Raw genomic sequence first — 16,333 nt, forward strand, 5'->3', positions numbered from 1 at the left:
ATGATTTGCTTTCTTGAATAATACAATTGGTGTACAGATTAAAACATTGCAATAATGAGATAGCGTTCACCAAGTTTGTAGTTCAGAAGTTGTCAGTATATTTAAGATCAGTTAAATCAGCACTTTTGCTTTTCGCCCAGTATGTTGACTCCTTAATGCTAAGAATTCTGTGCTTTATTTCTCACAGGCCTTTGCAGGAAACACAAACTCAGATGGAGTCGTGAGGCACGATTTACAACATCCAATCATTGCACGTTATGTGCGCTTGGTACCACTGGACTGGAATGGTGAAGGTCATATTGGGCTGAGAATGGAAGTCTTTGGCTGTCCCTACTGTAAGTATCAGTTACAAATATGAAATACTGTAGAACTTTCTTACACTCAATAGAATGTAGCCGGATAGGAACAATAGATAATAACAGTTTAGGCAACGCTAATGCCTTAAGAGTTGGCAGAAAATTTCCATGCCTTTTAAAGGATGGTGTCTGGTCACAGGATCCAACTGTCTTGGATATTGTTTGTCAGTTTTGTTAGCATGGAGACGTTTCATTTGAATTTACTGTTTTTAATTTAGGATATAGTGGTGACTCAACAAACTTCAGTACTTAATCGTTGGTTTTGGCTTTGGTTTAAATCAGGAAATGTGCTTTAATTTTCCAAAGAAACAGCAAAAAGTTTTTTTTTCAATATGCTCAAACCTACGTATCTGGGAAGACAAACATTTCAAAAAGGTAACTGTAATGTATTTGTCTACAGGAACATAAGAACATAAGAAATAGGAGCAGGAGTAGACAATTCGGTCCCTCAAACCTGCCCTGCCATTCAATAAGATCATGGCTGATCTGTCCCAGGCCTAAACTCCTCTTTCGTGCCAGCTCCTCATAGCGCTCAGCTTCCCGATATTTCAAAAATCTATCTACCCCCTCTTTAAATACTTTCAGTAATCTAGCCTCCACAACTCTGAGGTAGAGAATTCCAGACATTCACTACCCTCTGAAAGAAGAAATTCCTTCGCATCTCAGTTTTAAATCAGTGTCCCCTTATTGTGTAACTATGTCTCCTAGTTTGAGATTCCCCTAAAAGTGGAAACATCTACCCTGTCAAGCCCCCTCAGAATCTTTTTTTACCTTTCAATAAGATCACCCCTCATTCTTCTAAACTCTAATGAATAAAGGCCTAACCTGTTCAGCCATTCTTCAGTCAATCCCTTCATCCCAGGAATCAGCCTAGTGAATCTCTTTTAAACTGCCTCCAATGCCAGTACACCCTTTCTTAAATACGGGGACCAAAACTTTATACAGTACTCCAGGTGCAGCCTCACTAATACCCTGTACAGTTGTAACAAGACTTCCCTATTTTTAAACTCCAACCCCCTAGCAATACAGGCCAAAATTCCATTTGCCGCCTTCATCACGCTAACTTTTTGTATTTCATGCACAAGAACACCCAGATCCCTCTGTACTGCAATCTTTTGGAGTCTCTCTCCATTTAAATAATCGTCTACCTTTTGATTTTTGCTACCAAAGTGCATGACCTTACACTTTCCTACATTGAACTCCATCAAGTTTTTGCCCATTCACTCAACCTGTCTATATCCCCTTGCAGATTCCTTATGTCCTCATCACATGCCCTCCCACCTATTTTTGTATCATCAGCAAATTTGAATACATTACACTCTGCCCCGTCCTCCAAATCATTAACATAGTAAATAATTGAGGCCCTAGGACTGATCCTTGTGGCATTCCACTAGTTATGTCTTTCCAACCTGAAAAAGATCCATTAATCCCAACTCTCTGTCTTCTGTGTGTTAACCAATCCTCAATCCATGCTAATACATTACCATCCCATACCATGAACTTTTATCTTGTGCAATAACCTTTTATGTGGCACCTTATCGAATGCCTTCTGTAAATCCAAATACACTACATCTATCAGTTCCCCTTTATCAACTCTGCTTTGTTATATCCTCAAAGAACTCTAGCAAATTTGTCAAACATGATTTCCCTTTCAAAAAACCATGTTGACTCTGTTTGATTGCGTTAAGCTTTTCTAAATGTCCTGCTATTTCTTCTTTAATAATGGACTTTAGCATTTGCCCAATGACAGATGTTAGGCTGACTGGCCTATAGTTTCCTGCTGTTTGTCTCCCTCCTTTCTTGACCAGGGGCCTCACATTAGTGGTTTTCCAATCTGCTGGGACCCTCCCAGAATCCAATGGGCAGAATTTTGCCCTCGGTTGGCGTGTGGGCCCCACCGGCTTGGCAGTGGGCGGCCAGCCGACCCCCGCCACTGAAACTGGGCCCACCACCATTTTAAGTGGGCGGGCCAATTAAGGCCCGCCCAGCGGCACTTCCGACAGGAAGGGCTATGCACTTCATGTGCGGGGGTGGGGAGGGATTCCCCATCTGTCAAAGTGCGCTCTTTCGTGCATGCGCGTGAAAGAGCACACTTCTCCCTGAGGCAAAGTGCTGCCTCAGGGAGTTTTGTGACAGGTAAGTAAAATGTAAAAATAGAAACATTAAAAAATTATTAACATGTCCCCCTCATGTGACAATGTCACACGAGATGGGACATATTAATAAAAAACACATAAACTTTATTAACTTGTTTACAAAATGGACATGAAACTTCAACCCGCCAGTGGATGAAGTTTCATCAATAATCTGGAGCCCGCTGGGGCTCCTGGCCTGCCTGCCAGCCTTAAGGTTGGCCAGGCAGGTCTTTAATTACTTTAATTAGCCTGTCAATGGCCTCAATTGGCCATTGACAGGTCGGCGGGCAGACAGCTGATTTTGCTGTCTGGCCGCCTTCCTAAAAATTTAAAGGGACTGGGATGCCTTCGGGGATTCCTCCCATGTCATTTTCCCCTCGGCGAGCGGGCCCCACACCCAAATTGCCGAGGGGAAAATCCTGGCCAATGAGTTCCGGAATATTTTGACCAATGCCTCCACTAACTCTGCAGCCACTTCCTTTAAAACCCTTCGATGCAGGTTATCAGGTCCTGTCAACCTGTCTGCCTTTAGCCCCATTAGTTTCTCAAATACTTTGTCCCTCATAGTAGAGACGGTTACAAGATCTTTCCTCCCATTAGCACCTTGCTTATCTGATATCTTTGGAATATTTATAGTGTCCTCCACCATGAAGACCGGTGCAAAATATTAATTTAAATTACCGGCTATTTCCCTGTTCCCCGTTATCAATTCTCTATTCGCATCCTCCAAAAGTGCCACGCCCACTTTAACTACTCTTTTTCTTTTTATACACCCATAGAAGCTCTTGCTGTTTGTTTTTATATTTCTTGCCAATTTACTTCATAATCAATTTTCTCCCTTTTTATTAGCTTTTTAGTCATCCGCTGCTGGTTCCTAAAAAAATCCCAATCCTCTGGCCTACCATTAGTTTTCGCTGCTTTGTATGCCTTAGTTCTTGATTGGATACTCTCCTTGACCGGCTTTGTTAACTATGGGTGGTTCATCCTTCTCATCGAGTTCTTCTTTTTGACTGGGATAAATTTTTGCTGAGCGTTATGAAATACCTGTTTAAATGTCTGCCACTGCTCATCCACTGACCTTCCTGTTAGTCTATTTTCCTAGCCTTAGCCAACTCTTTCTTCATACCTCTGTAATTGCCCTTATTTAAATTGAGGACACTAATTTGAGATCCGAGTTGCTCGCCCTCAAACTGAATTTGAAATTCTACCATGTTGTGATCGCAACCCCCTAGAGGATCCTTAGCTACAAGATCTCTTATTAATCCTACCTCATTACACATTGCTAGATCTAAAATAGTCTGTTCCCGGGTAGGTTCTGCAACCTGCTCTAAGAAACAATCCGTGATGCACTCTACATATTCGTTACCCCTGCCAATCTGATTTGTCCAGTCAATGTGCAGATTAAGATCACCCATGACAATTGTAGAGCCCTTCTTACATGCCTCCATTATTTCCCGATTTATACTTTGTCCTACAGTGAAGCAACTCTTCGGGGGCCTTTAGACGACTCCCACCCGTGACTTCATCCTCTTGCTATTCCTTATTTCCATCTGAACTGATTCCACGCAACGATCTATTGCGCCTATATCACTACTCACCACCGCACTGATACCTTCCTTTCTTAACAAAGCCACCCCACCTCCTTTTCCTCTTTTGCCTATTTTTTCCGGAATGTTGAGTACCCTTGAATATTGAATTCTCAGTCTTGCTCTGTGCGATCCTCAAAGTTTGTATGTGGGGTGTGGGAAGGTGGGCAGGAAACAGACCTAAACAGAGAATCTATTTGACAGCTGAATTTAGAAAGGAACAACTTTACCAGGTGTTTTTGTATGTTGCCTGAGCTGGCATAGCACAACTGATTAATATCTAGCTGGAAGTATACTGACCAACATCAATGAGCACATAGTTTGCCAATCATGTTTCTTTTTAAAGTGCAGCATAATGTCAACCAAATGAAACAAAAAAGTTCCTTTCCTTCTCTGTGTGTATTATGAACATCTGATCAATTAGTTTGGATTCGACTAACGCAATCCAAGTGTTGAACCTTGGTCTTATGAATATCTCTATTTCCTAACATTGTTTGTCATAAATGAACATTGTCAAACTTGAACTGTTTGTAACTCATTTTAGAATCGCTGCTGAACATTGTTACCTGTGTGATTCTGATGGGTAAGATTGATGAACATGCCTTATTTCATTTTGTAAAATAAATTGTACTATGTATTTGTTTAAGTCAGTTTTCTCAGTAACTCTTGGGATGGTAAGTTCAATATATTATTTCATTAGTAAATAGTTTATGCAAACTTAATTTGAGTACATTAATAGGCAGTTAAGAAGACTATCAGACCTATTCTAATACATGTTGTAATTAAGCATTTAACTGCACACACACCCTTGGGGCATTTATGTTATGATCTTTGTAGAGACTGATAAACTTTAAAAAGAAATTCAAGATTCAAGTAAATAGTCGGAAGGATGACATGACAAGATTTCATGTTTTAAGACTTTTACTGTAATAAATGACTAAAAGTACTTTTGACTAATCCAGCCTTGTTAAACCTTTTCAATTGGGGGGCCACATTTTCAATTTTTACTCACTCAAGGGGCCAATGAGTAAATTTCAGAAAGATAAGGTTTGGTACAACAATAAACGTGAATTTTAAAATAAAACTGAGATATGAAGAAAAGAAATAACTTGCTGAGCAAAAATAAACCAATATCAAAGCAATAAATTGATAATTAAAATGAGAAATTTACAAAGATTAACTTTAGAGTGTGAGAAAGCGTCTATTTGTCTGGCTCACTCCCAATCTCGATGCTCACTCACTCACCCTTATCCGCTGCTGAGTGGGTGTGATTGTGTGTTGGTGTGTGAGGGTGAGTGGGAATCCTGAGACTACAAGTGAGTCAGACACACACACACACACACACACACACACTCTCTCTCTCTTTCTCTCTCTCTCTCTCTTGCTCTTGCTCTTCACCCTCATGACTGCCACTGGCACCACCACATCCAGCCTCATCCAGCATGGCATCCTCTTCCGGTGTGGCATCCTCTTCCTCCCCCACCTGGCCCGCTGTCATCTCTCTCTCCCTCCCCCTGCCAATACCTCTTTTTCCGGAGCACACTCGCTGCCGCCAGGGTTGCTGCACCTCCAATTACAGACTGCTTCTCTCCCACATTGCTGCTGATAGGCTCAGCTATCAGCTGCAAAAGTGGGAGAGGAATGGCCTGTGATTGGAGGAGCAGTTTCTTTCAGAACCTACCACTGCACTTACCAGCATTTTGAAAACTGCCTCCTGGAGCCTCATTGGGGATCTTCGCCTGCCACATCCGGCCCATGGCTACATGTTGGACAAGGCTGGACTAAACACTATGGCCTGAATTTTTGCTCCTGGATCTGGAGTGCAGAGTCAGGACAATTCCTGAAAACTGTTCCAGAAGTTCAGATTTTTATTCCGGAGGGCCAGGGTGTAATGGGAGTTGGGTCTGCTGACCCTGGAAACAGTTTGAAGGCAGCACAGGGGCTGCCGGGTGCAGAGGTGGGATGGGAAAAAGGTGATTCAGCACTTTCTGATTCTGCAAAAAAAACAAATTAAGTGAAAAACAGCACCCCAGCTCTCACCCCTCAGCCCCCACACACTCCCCATGCCCCATCCTTGCCAACTCATGCCACCTCATTACCTCCACCCACCCCCAATGGCCTCTCATATCCTCCATGCCGACCTATGTCCCTCCACCCACCCCCCATGGCTCATTATAACCCTCTATGCTAAATGAGTGGCAAATCATGCCAATCCATGTCCCCTACCTACCATCCTTTGCTCTTCCACCCTCCATGCCAACTCATCCACTATCCACCATGGGCATACCTCGGGACCCATGCTGAGAGGAAATGAGATAAAGTACTAAGTGTCTATTAATGAATCCACTGTTTAAAAAACGCTCGCATTGTTAAAACCCTATTCACTGCATTGTAATTCCTTCAAGCACTTAATTCTCAATAACAACAAGCAGTTGTATTCATTGTCCTACTTCAAAGACTTAATAACCACTCGGAGCTGTCCATCAAATTGAACTGATAGGCAGCCCAATGTGACAATGATTGATTCCACAACCTGTCATACAGCACCAATCCTGTAATGATAACTCCCAGGCCCATGTCACCAAACAGAGGAAATAGCAAGCACTAATTGTTTTGAACACAGCAGAGTTTTTTCTTTCAAACTTTTAAAGGGCAGGGGATCTGAATACATTGACAGCATTTGTGACAGTTCCAATGAGTTTATCCATATTTTACATACTTCCATATCTAATTTTAACAATCCCAAATGGAACCTGACCTTTCCAAAGGACAGCTGACCGCTCTCAAAGGTGTCCCGGGACTATATCCAAAAGGGTACCCTACCTCCCCAAAGAACTCCGCTAACTTTAGGCTTTCCCCGGTAGGTCTAAAGTGCATAAATCGTGGGCGGAATTTTCCGTGCCTGCTGGCTCAGGCATGCTTGGTGGCATGAGTGGGCAATATGGTGAGTAGGCCAAAAATCTGTTTCTTGACATCATGAAACCAATTTGCAGTCATCTGCTCTGTCCGTCAATGGCGGGCCGCCAGATTTCAGGAACCTCATGTAATACATCTGCATATCATTATAAGTCCAACCTGCTGGAATTATCCCCCCCACCCCCCCACCCCCCCACCCCACGCTGGATCGTTTGAACACCCGCCAGCGTGTTTCACAACAGAATATATAAGGCATGCACTTGGTGGGCTGCACTTCGAGTGGAACTCGGATGTGAGTGCACAGTCACGTTGTGTAGCACTCGCCAGGGTCACCTGTTGGACTTCAAGGTTGAGGTGCTGCGCATTCAGGCGAGGACACAGGCAAGTGGCTATTTCCCACCTGCTGACAGTGTGATGCCGGGGCAAGTGCTGCCCTTTGGTTGAGATGAGTTGGTGGGGGGGATGCGGGGGGCAAGAGCTGCACCACAGTTGAGATGATTTGTGGGGGGCAAGAGCTGCACTGCAGTAGAGGTGAGTTGGTGGGGTGGGCAAGGGCTGCATTGCAGTTGATGGCAGCGCACAAGCACGTGCATGGTGGGTGGAAGGGAGGGAAGCAGCCACACATTAGGGAACCCTTGTATAAAGTGACCATTCCTCCGCAGCTGAGACAGTTCAAATGCACATTGACATGCTTGGAGTCGGGCCTCTAGCTTATCTGCCCACTCAAGTAACACAGAAGCATGAAATTGCCACTAAATCCTCCTGAACCTTTCATCCCTTGGGCACAAACTGAAAACTTATAAGCGTTTTAGCAGAGTGCAGAACAGTTGAATGAGTGAGCACATTGTACAATCTCCTTGCTAAAGCTGGCCATGGCGCAGTCACTGGTGGAGGTGCTCACAGCCCCTTGCAATATCATCATCCCGGTTTAGACTAGTCTCCCCCATGGTTCAAGCTAACAGTGCAGCCTTGCAGTGTGGGTTAGGAGAATGCCTGTGCCTGAGCTGAGATCACAGCATGCAGACCAGTGGGGGAAGCTGCTCTAAATCGGTCAAACAGAGTGGGGCAGAGGTGGGTGGGTCTGGGGCAGCTATGCAAGGCACTGAACTCTGGCCATCCAAGTGGTGGCCAGCACTCTCCGGGATGTGTTAAGGGGCCTTCAGACTTAACCAAGAGAGGCTCTTAGAACACCTAAGCTAACCCACGCATCTCTCCTTTTACCCTGGAGGAGGAGTACATCAGGATCATGGAGCGTGATGGGCGAATAAGAGCCCACTGCCATCGAAACAGCGTGTTTCCCGAGAATGCATTATTAATGAGATGGGATTCAGATGATACGGCGTGAAAAGCTGCCATTCTGGCCAGCGGGTAAAACGTCTTTTTTCCCGCCTGCTACTACACTTAGTGTAACTCTGGGACGATTCCGCCCCGTGATTTGGACATCCCACAAATGCAAATTGTATCTAAGTGCAGGCAGCTGTGCTTTAACATGTGCAGTTGCCTCCGTGAACCACTGATGCGCAAAGTACAATCTGCTCCCAATGCCCCCCCCGCCCCCAACCCTTGAAAATGTTGGGAGTTGGGTTAAAGGGGGGACTACTGGAACCGGGCCTCTGGCACCATTTCGGATAAGCTGGAGAGTGACCTCTGCCCCACATCTATGCGAAAATTCAACCCTATCTTTCTAAGCAACTTTTACTTTAAATCACAAAACAAAACGCTTTCCTTTTTCTTTTCGCAACATTGGAAACACACTTCACAGAAATACTTCACATGGTCCTTTAAGTAGACATTCGTTTCTCCTGGAACCAGTTCAAGATGATTCATAGCTCCCAAGGGTTTACTTCAGTTATTTTCCTTTCTCAGCTTGGGAACTTTTAATCTTTCAGTTACGAAGATAGATTGGAGAGGTTGGGATTGCTCTCCTTGGAGAGGAGAAGGCTAAGAGGAGATTCAATAGAGATTTTCAAAATCATGGGCAGAATTTTCTGCCTGCCGGGCGGGCGGGCTCTACCCAATCTCTGGTGGGCGGGGAGCTGATCCCCGCCGGAGAAGTGGGGCCCCACCGCCATTTTAAGTGGGCGGGCCAATTAAGGCCTGCCCAGCGTGATGTCCGGCGAGAAGCACTATGCGCTTCCTGTGCGGGCGGGGGGGATTCCCCAAATGCAAGAGTGCGCTCTTTCGCGCATGCGCACGAAAGAGCGCACATCTCCCTGAGGCTAAGTACTGCCTCAGGGAGATCGCTGAAAGTTGTACAAACATTGAAAATAGAGAAAAAAAAATCCTTAACATGTCCCCCTCATGTGACAATGTCACACGAGATGGAGCACGTTAATAAATTTGGCAAATACTTTATTACACTTTTTTAAACCCTACATGAAACCTCATCCCGCTGGTGGATGAGGTTTCATGTTTTTACAGAAGCCCGCCGGGGCTCCTGGCCTGCCTGCCAACCTTAAGGTTGGATGGGCAGGTCCTTTAATTGTTTTAATGGTCCTGTCAATGGCCTCAATTGGCCATTGACAGGTCGGCGGGCACACAGCTGATTTGGCTGTGCCCCCTACTTCCTGAAAATTTAAATGGGGCAGTCATTTTGCACGTCGGCGAGTGGGCCCCGTCCCCTGCTCGCCGATGGCAAGGGGGCTGGACACAGCAGATAGTGAGCTGTTCTCACTCGTAAAAGGATCAAGAACGAGAAGGCACAGATTTGAAGTGATTTGCAAAAGAAGCAGATCTGATGTGAGAAAAAACTTTTTCACACAACGAGTGATTCGGGTCTGGAATGCTGTGCCTGGAAGTGTGGTGGAAGAAGGCTCATTCAAGGCATTCAAGAGGGCATTAGATGGTTATTTGAATAGAAACAAACGTGCAGGGGTACATGGAGAAGGCAGGGCAATGGCACTAGGTCATAATGCTCATTTGGAGAGCCAATGCAGACATGATGGGCCGAATGGCCTCCTTTGCCATTAAAATCCTCTGATTCTGTTGTGGCCAATCCAAGAAGACAGACAAGAGAAAGGCTTGTCTTTTACAGTGAGGTTCCCCCACCTTAGATGCTTCGTCTCGTGCCAGCTAAGCAAATTATCCAGCCTCGTTTTAACTCTTCATGAATTTGGTCTTTTCAATGTGAGCACAAGCTCCCACCCGCATTCCCAAATGGGCAATCATAGCATCTTACTGCCTATAGCTGCTCTCCCTCTCCCAGAACCTGGCACACTAACTTTGTCTGTGAGTTTTCATGGATATATTAGACCCTTACCTTCTCAAAGCTCATCTCCATGGCAATGTGAAACACATAGGCCTTTTATCCAAATAGAAATACTGATTAGTTATCTTTGAGACCCCAATTCTCTTTTATCTTATAATAAATGGATAATTTAAGCATAACTGTTTAGAACCTGACATTCCCAACACCTTCCTGAAACTTTGGAGACTTGCAGCCTAACCACTGTAAACAAAGATGCTGCTGCCATTGTATCCAAGTGTAAACACCTGGCATCTTCTTTCCAGTAAAACAATCTGGGCCCCCTTTAATCTGTGTCAAATCACTCAGGCTTGCTGTGAGGCAAACTTCAGAACAGGCCACATGACTCCCCTTCATTTTACATTAGATTAAAGGCACAGTCCTAAATCATAGTAGTCTTAAAAACCTCATAATTGTAACACTTAGCTGGGTTAAGATGTTGCCTCCTGTTCCTGTGACAGATTTCAATGGCCTTTTCCTATCTTGATAGTCATTTCACTACCCATACATACATGGTCTTATTTTTGATCAAGTTCTGGATTGTAACCGTTAGATTTTTGGGTATCTTATGACCCATAGGTAATCAAACAGGTTAAGCACAGAGAGTTTTAGGGGCCTTATCTTTATCAAGAGCCTATTCCATTGCCTGAAGTTAGCATTCTTTTTAGATAGAGGTCAACTATCTTTCATTTAGTATCATTTTTCCAGAATACCTTACTGTCGGTTGATAAAGTAAACTAAAATGTTCTTCCTATATGTTTTCTTCAAGGTATTTTTATCCTGATTTAAAGATTTCAGAAACATTAAGGTCACTCATCCATACTGCCACATTTTATCCTGGCCATAGTTCTTGTATTAGGCTTTCTGCCTAGGTTTCAGCTTTAAACAATGCTACTAAAGGGGAGGTGGTGACATAGTGGTATTGTCACTGGGCTGGTAATCCAGACACCCAGGATAATAGTTTGGAGACCTGGGTTTAAATCCCACCATGACAGATGGTGGAATTTGATTTCATTAAAAATCTGGAATTAAAGGTTTGATGGTGACCATGAAACCATTGCTGATTGTTGTATAAAGCCATCTGGTTCACTAATGTCCTTTAGGGAAGGGAAGGAAATCTGCTGCCCTTACCTGGTCTGGCCTGTATGGGACTCCATATGGTTGATTCTTAACTGCCCTCTAAACAAGGACAATTAGGGATGGGTAATAAATGCTGGCCTAGCTAGTGATGCCCAAATTCCATGAGTAAATAAATAAAAATGTATGAAATATCCAACAATTTGTAAAATAGTTGTTAGAGCTGGGAATAAAATCTTTCTATAAATTACACTGTGGCATTCAATTTAATCCATTTTATACAGATGTTTTTCTTAAAGGATCAAGATCAACTTCAAATGTTAAGAATGTTAAATAGTATAGGGTTGTGCCAATGACCAGCAAATTAGTGCTGTCCAACAGACCTGTGAGAGTATGTTGCGTCTAAAGACATTTTAATGAGCTGGTATCTGATTAGATAGGCTGTAATTAGGACTGATCTGCTGGTAGGTCAGAAAATCTGATAGAAATAGATGGTCTTAATAAACCACTCCAGTGGTAGGAAATGGATTTTGCCCTGCATCGTCAAGCTAAATTGCTTAAAACTGTTTTAAACAAGAGGCTTGATAGGCAGTGCCAAGAACCATCAACTTGCCTTCTTTGAGATCTGAAAAGCCTTGATTTTCCATTAAAAAAAATTCCTGATGAAGTCAGAAATTACTGGGTATCTTGCCTTTGGGATCTTTTATATATACCCAAGCGGGGAAGCTTTCACTTTAATGAAAACTTGCACCTCCAGCAATTAAGCATTTCCTCAGTATTACAATGAAGTATCAGGCTGGATTATACGCTAAATTCTAAACTGCAGTTTGAACCCAGAACTGAGAGTGCAACCAGTGAGTCAAGCTGACACCTGTACTGACATTGACCTTGTACAGTGCCATTCTGTTTAAAAGGTGCAACTCGGAGTGTGACCTGGTTTTGGAAATTACAGTTTGATGACTATTTCTACACGATTACAGAACCAATTTTTCTGTAGATTGTGTACACTATATGCTATCATGGACTATTCATTCTATCTCCAAGAGATGGATCTGCAAGTATATCCTGAGCTCCAGAGATAATCAAATTCTAGAACATAAATCCATTCTAGCTTCTTCATCATTCATCTCTCCCCATTGTTCTCGATAGAAATATTGCCCAGCTCTCCAGTTAACTTCATAGTAACCATTATGTTCCATGGAGAACTATTTCATTTCAGTCTACATCCATTCCTATATTTTATCTAACCCATTTTTAAATGTTAACTCTCTTAGCCTTCACTCTTTTCAGTCATAGCCTGTTCATCTCAAAAAATCAAATGTTCATAAGTTTGCCTTTTATATGACATAGCCATGTAGTGAACATGATATAAAATGTGTCACAGTCTATCAAACACTTGTTAACCAAAATAGAAACAATCCTATAATGACATGCTGCAATGTTGAATGTGATTTGAATGTTAAAGTGAGACTTGCATTAAGTGTAGTATTGTGGTGTTTCTCATTTGAATGAGTTATTGCTCATCTCAGATCTAAAAGAGGCATACACTCCTAGTAAACAATACATTTCACAAAATATTACCACAACAAATGAATTAGCTTTACCTTATTTTCAGCTCTGCAGAAATCAAATATTATCCAGCTTCTCTTGAATGTTGCACAACATAGCATTCATGAAGTAAAGTGTTCTAAAAAATTCAGAATACTTTCATTTAAAATGCAATTATGTGAATAATATCCTGCACTAAGTTATCAAAAAATGCCTTCAGCCTTTCCATGTACCGCACAGTAATCTTCTGACCTCAGTGAGCCTTAATAATTTGCCCTGAATAATAATACCACCACTCCAGCAGCAGATAATATGAAATGCAAACAGCCCTGAGAATTTTTTCATCATTTTCCTCCTGCTCTTTGTGATGTACTTTACGTTGTAACTCTCAGCAGATTGTACTCCAATTGTCTTGTTGAGTAATTCCAAATACTTTAAAGATGAAATTAAATAAAACTCTTTCTTGCTTTGCAGTTTTCACCACTTTCTCTGTCAGCTTTCTGAGGTTTCGCTTGGTACCAATTTAAAAATAACACAAATCTTATAACGTTTTATTATCGAAAGATCCCAGCCCATGGTACAAAGTTAAAACGAGGAGAGAAGAAGAAGTGATAAACCAGTGAGTTGTGGTTAGGTGATACCAAGATGTATGGCTCACTATAGATATAAATATAAATTAAAATTAGATCTAAATCTGACCTTTTTCTTAAATATTAGATAGGAATTCAAGCATAATAGGATTATTCATTTCCGACAGATACATTTACCAGACCAGAGAATGTGACCTACATGTGAGCTTTAGATTTATCTCCATTCCAAGTGAGCACTTTTTCATAACCTCATAATCAGTCCTGAATATGTTTGTGAATTTTGTATATTTATATATTTCTGCATCAACTAAGCAAATGTTTTAACAGAAGAAAGAAAAGTAACCTCCATCTAATTACAAAAAGAACAGTCATCTAAAACAGTACTCTAAGGGGATCTAACAAAGCAACCTTTTGCGACTTTACAGATTACAGGCTGCTTACTGATTCAGCTGCTGTTATAGAGGTACACTGCCTTCCCTTTCAAAATCCTAATTTCAAAGAGAAACTCCTTGCATTTGATTAACCATCAGAGTAGCACACATGTTACAAGGCTTTGTCCTCCTGCTAATCATCCTAGTGAATGCAGACTCCTGCGACTGTCACTTATCCATTGCAGCATGACCTTAGCTAAGTAGGACAACTTCCATGTCTGCAGTTTATGACCTCTACATCTATCTTGCATTTAACAAGTATTTTTTTTTCCCCCATACGCACGGGAAGGTGAGGTATTTGTATCTCTTTAACTTTTAAATAGAGAAAGGGAAAATTTTTATTGGATTAAGGAATAATGGTCCAAATCTTCCAGTCAGCATTGATGCTGAGCATATTAACGCTGCCTGCGAAGATTACTGCAACCCAATCCTTTTATGATTTATCAATTGTGTCTTCTGACCCTGGCTGAAACAGGGTCAGCGCAGACTCTCCAAGGGAAGATTGTCGGACGCAAGAAGAGACGGATGTTTAGGTCAGGGGGTGGTAATCAGGTCAGCGGCATTGTCAGGCGGTGGGTGGGGTAGCCGAGTAATCGGGTCCAGTCGGGGGAAGTGGTTGGGTGGTCATGGGGGTAGTCAGGTGGTCGAGTGTTGGTTGTGGCGCTCAGTTCAGTTACACTGGGTAATCACTGAGTTAGACCAGCTATTAAACTGTGTAACATTTCCATGATAAGTATGCAGGTAAGTCCCGCCTAGCTGGCCTATGTTTCTGCCAAGATCCCTGGGCTGGGGACTCAGGGCAGCGGAAATCAACCCATTAGAAATTTAAACTTCCCATGCAATTCCTGCATACATCAGCACATTAGGACTTCCACAGGGTTCTGATACACATCTCCCAACATATGTCCCATCTCCCAACATATGTTCCATCTCGCACAATCCGGGGACTGGAAGGTTTGGCCTGTTGTGTTTATGCTGTCCTTTCTGAGGGTCATTATAAGCATTATGTGGGACTATTCCTACACACCTAACTCCCTCCATTCTCATACCGGAGTGAGCTCAAGGATTTCTCCTCTTCAAAATCTTGCTCTGTCTGCTCAGTTAGCTGATCTGTCTAGTGGAACCCTGAGCTGAACTACATGCATCCAGTGCCAAGACCACATTCTTCCGTAATGGAGGCAGTGCAGTGAAGATTCATTAGACTGGTCCTCAGAGGTTGCTTTGTGAATAGAGGCTGAACAAATTGGATTTATATTCTCTGGAGTTTAGAAAAACATTCAGTTCAAACCTGGTGACTTATCTACTTTAAGTACAGCCAACTTTTCCAGTGCCCCATCTTTATCAATTTTTCGTCATCCAATATCTCAATATTTGTTTTGTGTAACCTGTTTATATAATGGTTAAGCAATACTATTTGAAGCTGTTAAAATTTGATAACATTGGCAAAAGCAACATAAAGTAACTATGCTGTAGCATGTAGTGGTGTAGCTACTATATTATCAGTTTAGGGGTGATGGCAGTGTAGTGGTAATGTCATTGGGCAAGTAATCCAGAAGCTCAGGCGAATGCTCTGGGGGATATGCGTTCCAATCCCACCATGACAGCTGGTGGAATTTGAATTCAATTCAATAAAACCTGGAGTTGAAAACTAGTTTCTGTCATGGTGACATGAAACTATCATTGATTGTTGTAAAAACCCATCTGGTTCACCAATGTCTTTTAGGAAAGGAAATCTGCCATCCTTCCCTGATCTTATATGTGACTCCAGACACACAGCAATGTGGTTGACTCTTAACTACCCTCTGAAATGGCCTAGCAAGCCACTCAGTTCAAGGGTAATTCAGACTGGACAACAATTAAAAAATTAGAAATTAAAAAAAAACATTGGAATCTTGTTTTTATTGTTTGGCTGTTTTCAAATCATACCTTGCATTTTTATTTTTTAATATATTCCCATGATGTTACATCATTTGGTTGAACTGTGTTGCAATATTAATAGTAGAATATAGGGCACATTTTCTCTTTAGGTCCCCAGTATCCAATTCACCTTTCCTAAATCAAGTTGTGCATTAAAAGTGGAGAAAAGTAGCGGTAGATGTGCGCCAGGCGGACAAAATCCAGAAAGGAAACTTGGTCATGCTATCACAACATTTTTGCAATTTGTATTTATTACGAGAAGATGTGGGCACTGAATTCAGAAGTAATGAGTCCACTAAAACCTTTAGAGATTTTAAAAATTAAATTAAAATATTTATCAACAAAATAGAAGATTTCAAGCACATACATAAGATTACAATAACTTACTTGTAACTCCTAAATAATAACTCCTAAAATTCCTAATTAACCTGACTCCCAGGCCAGAATTTTCTGTTCGGCCCCGCACGCCGACGCGTAAAATGACGCGCGGTGACATCAGGCGTTTGTCCTGGAGTCAGCTGCGCACCCACTGA

The 16,333-nt window shown here is 42.3% G+C and overlaps 1 protein-coding gene across 1 annotated transcript in view; it reads left to right on the forward strand.

Annotated features, from left to right (window-relative positions):
• Nucleotides 1-16,333, forward strand: part of LOC144678739 (contactin-associated protein-like 2) — a 2,328,914-nt gene that overhangs the window by 889,892 nt on the left and 1,422,689 nt on the right. The window contains exon 4 of the mRNA XM_078538599.1: nucleotides 188-335. Within this exon, the coding sequence (XP_078394725.1) occupies nucleotides 188-335 (148 nt within the window). The remainder of the gene's footprint in view (nucleotides 1-187; nucleotides 336-16,333) is intronic.

Source organism: Cetorhinus maximus, chromosome 3, assembly GCF_964194155.1.
Source record: "Cetorhinus maximus chromosome 3, sCetMax3.hap1.1, whole genome shotgun sequence".
NCBI classification, from domain to species: domain Eukaryota; kingdom Metazoa; phylum Chordata; class Chondrichthyes; order Lamniformes; family Cetorhinidae; genus Cetorhinus; species Cetorhinus maximus.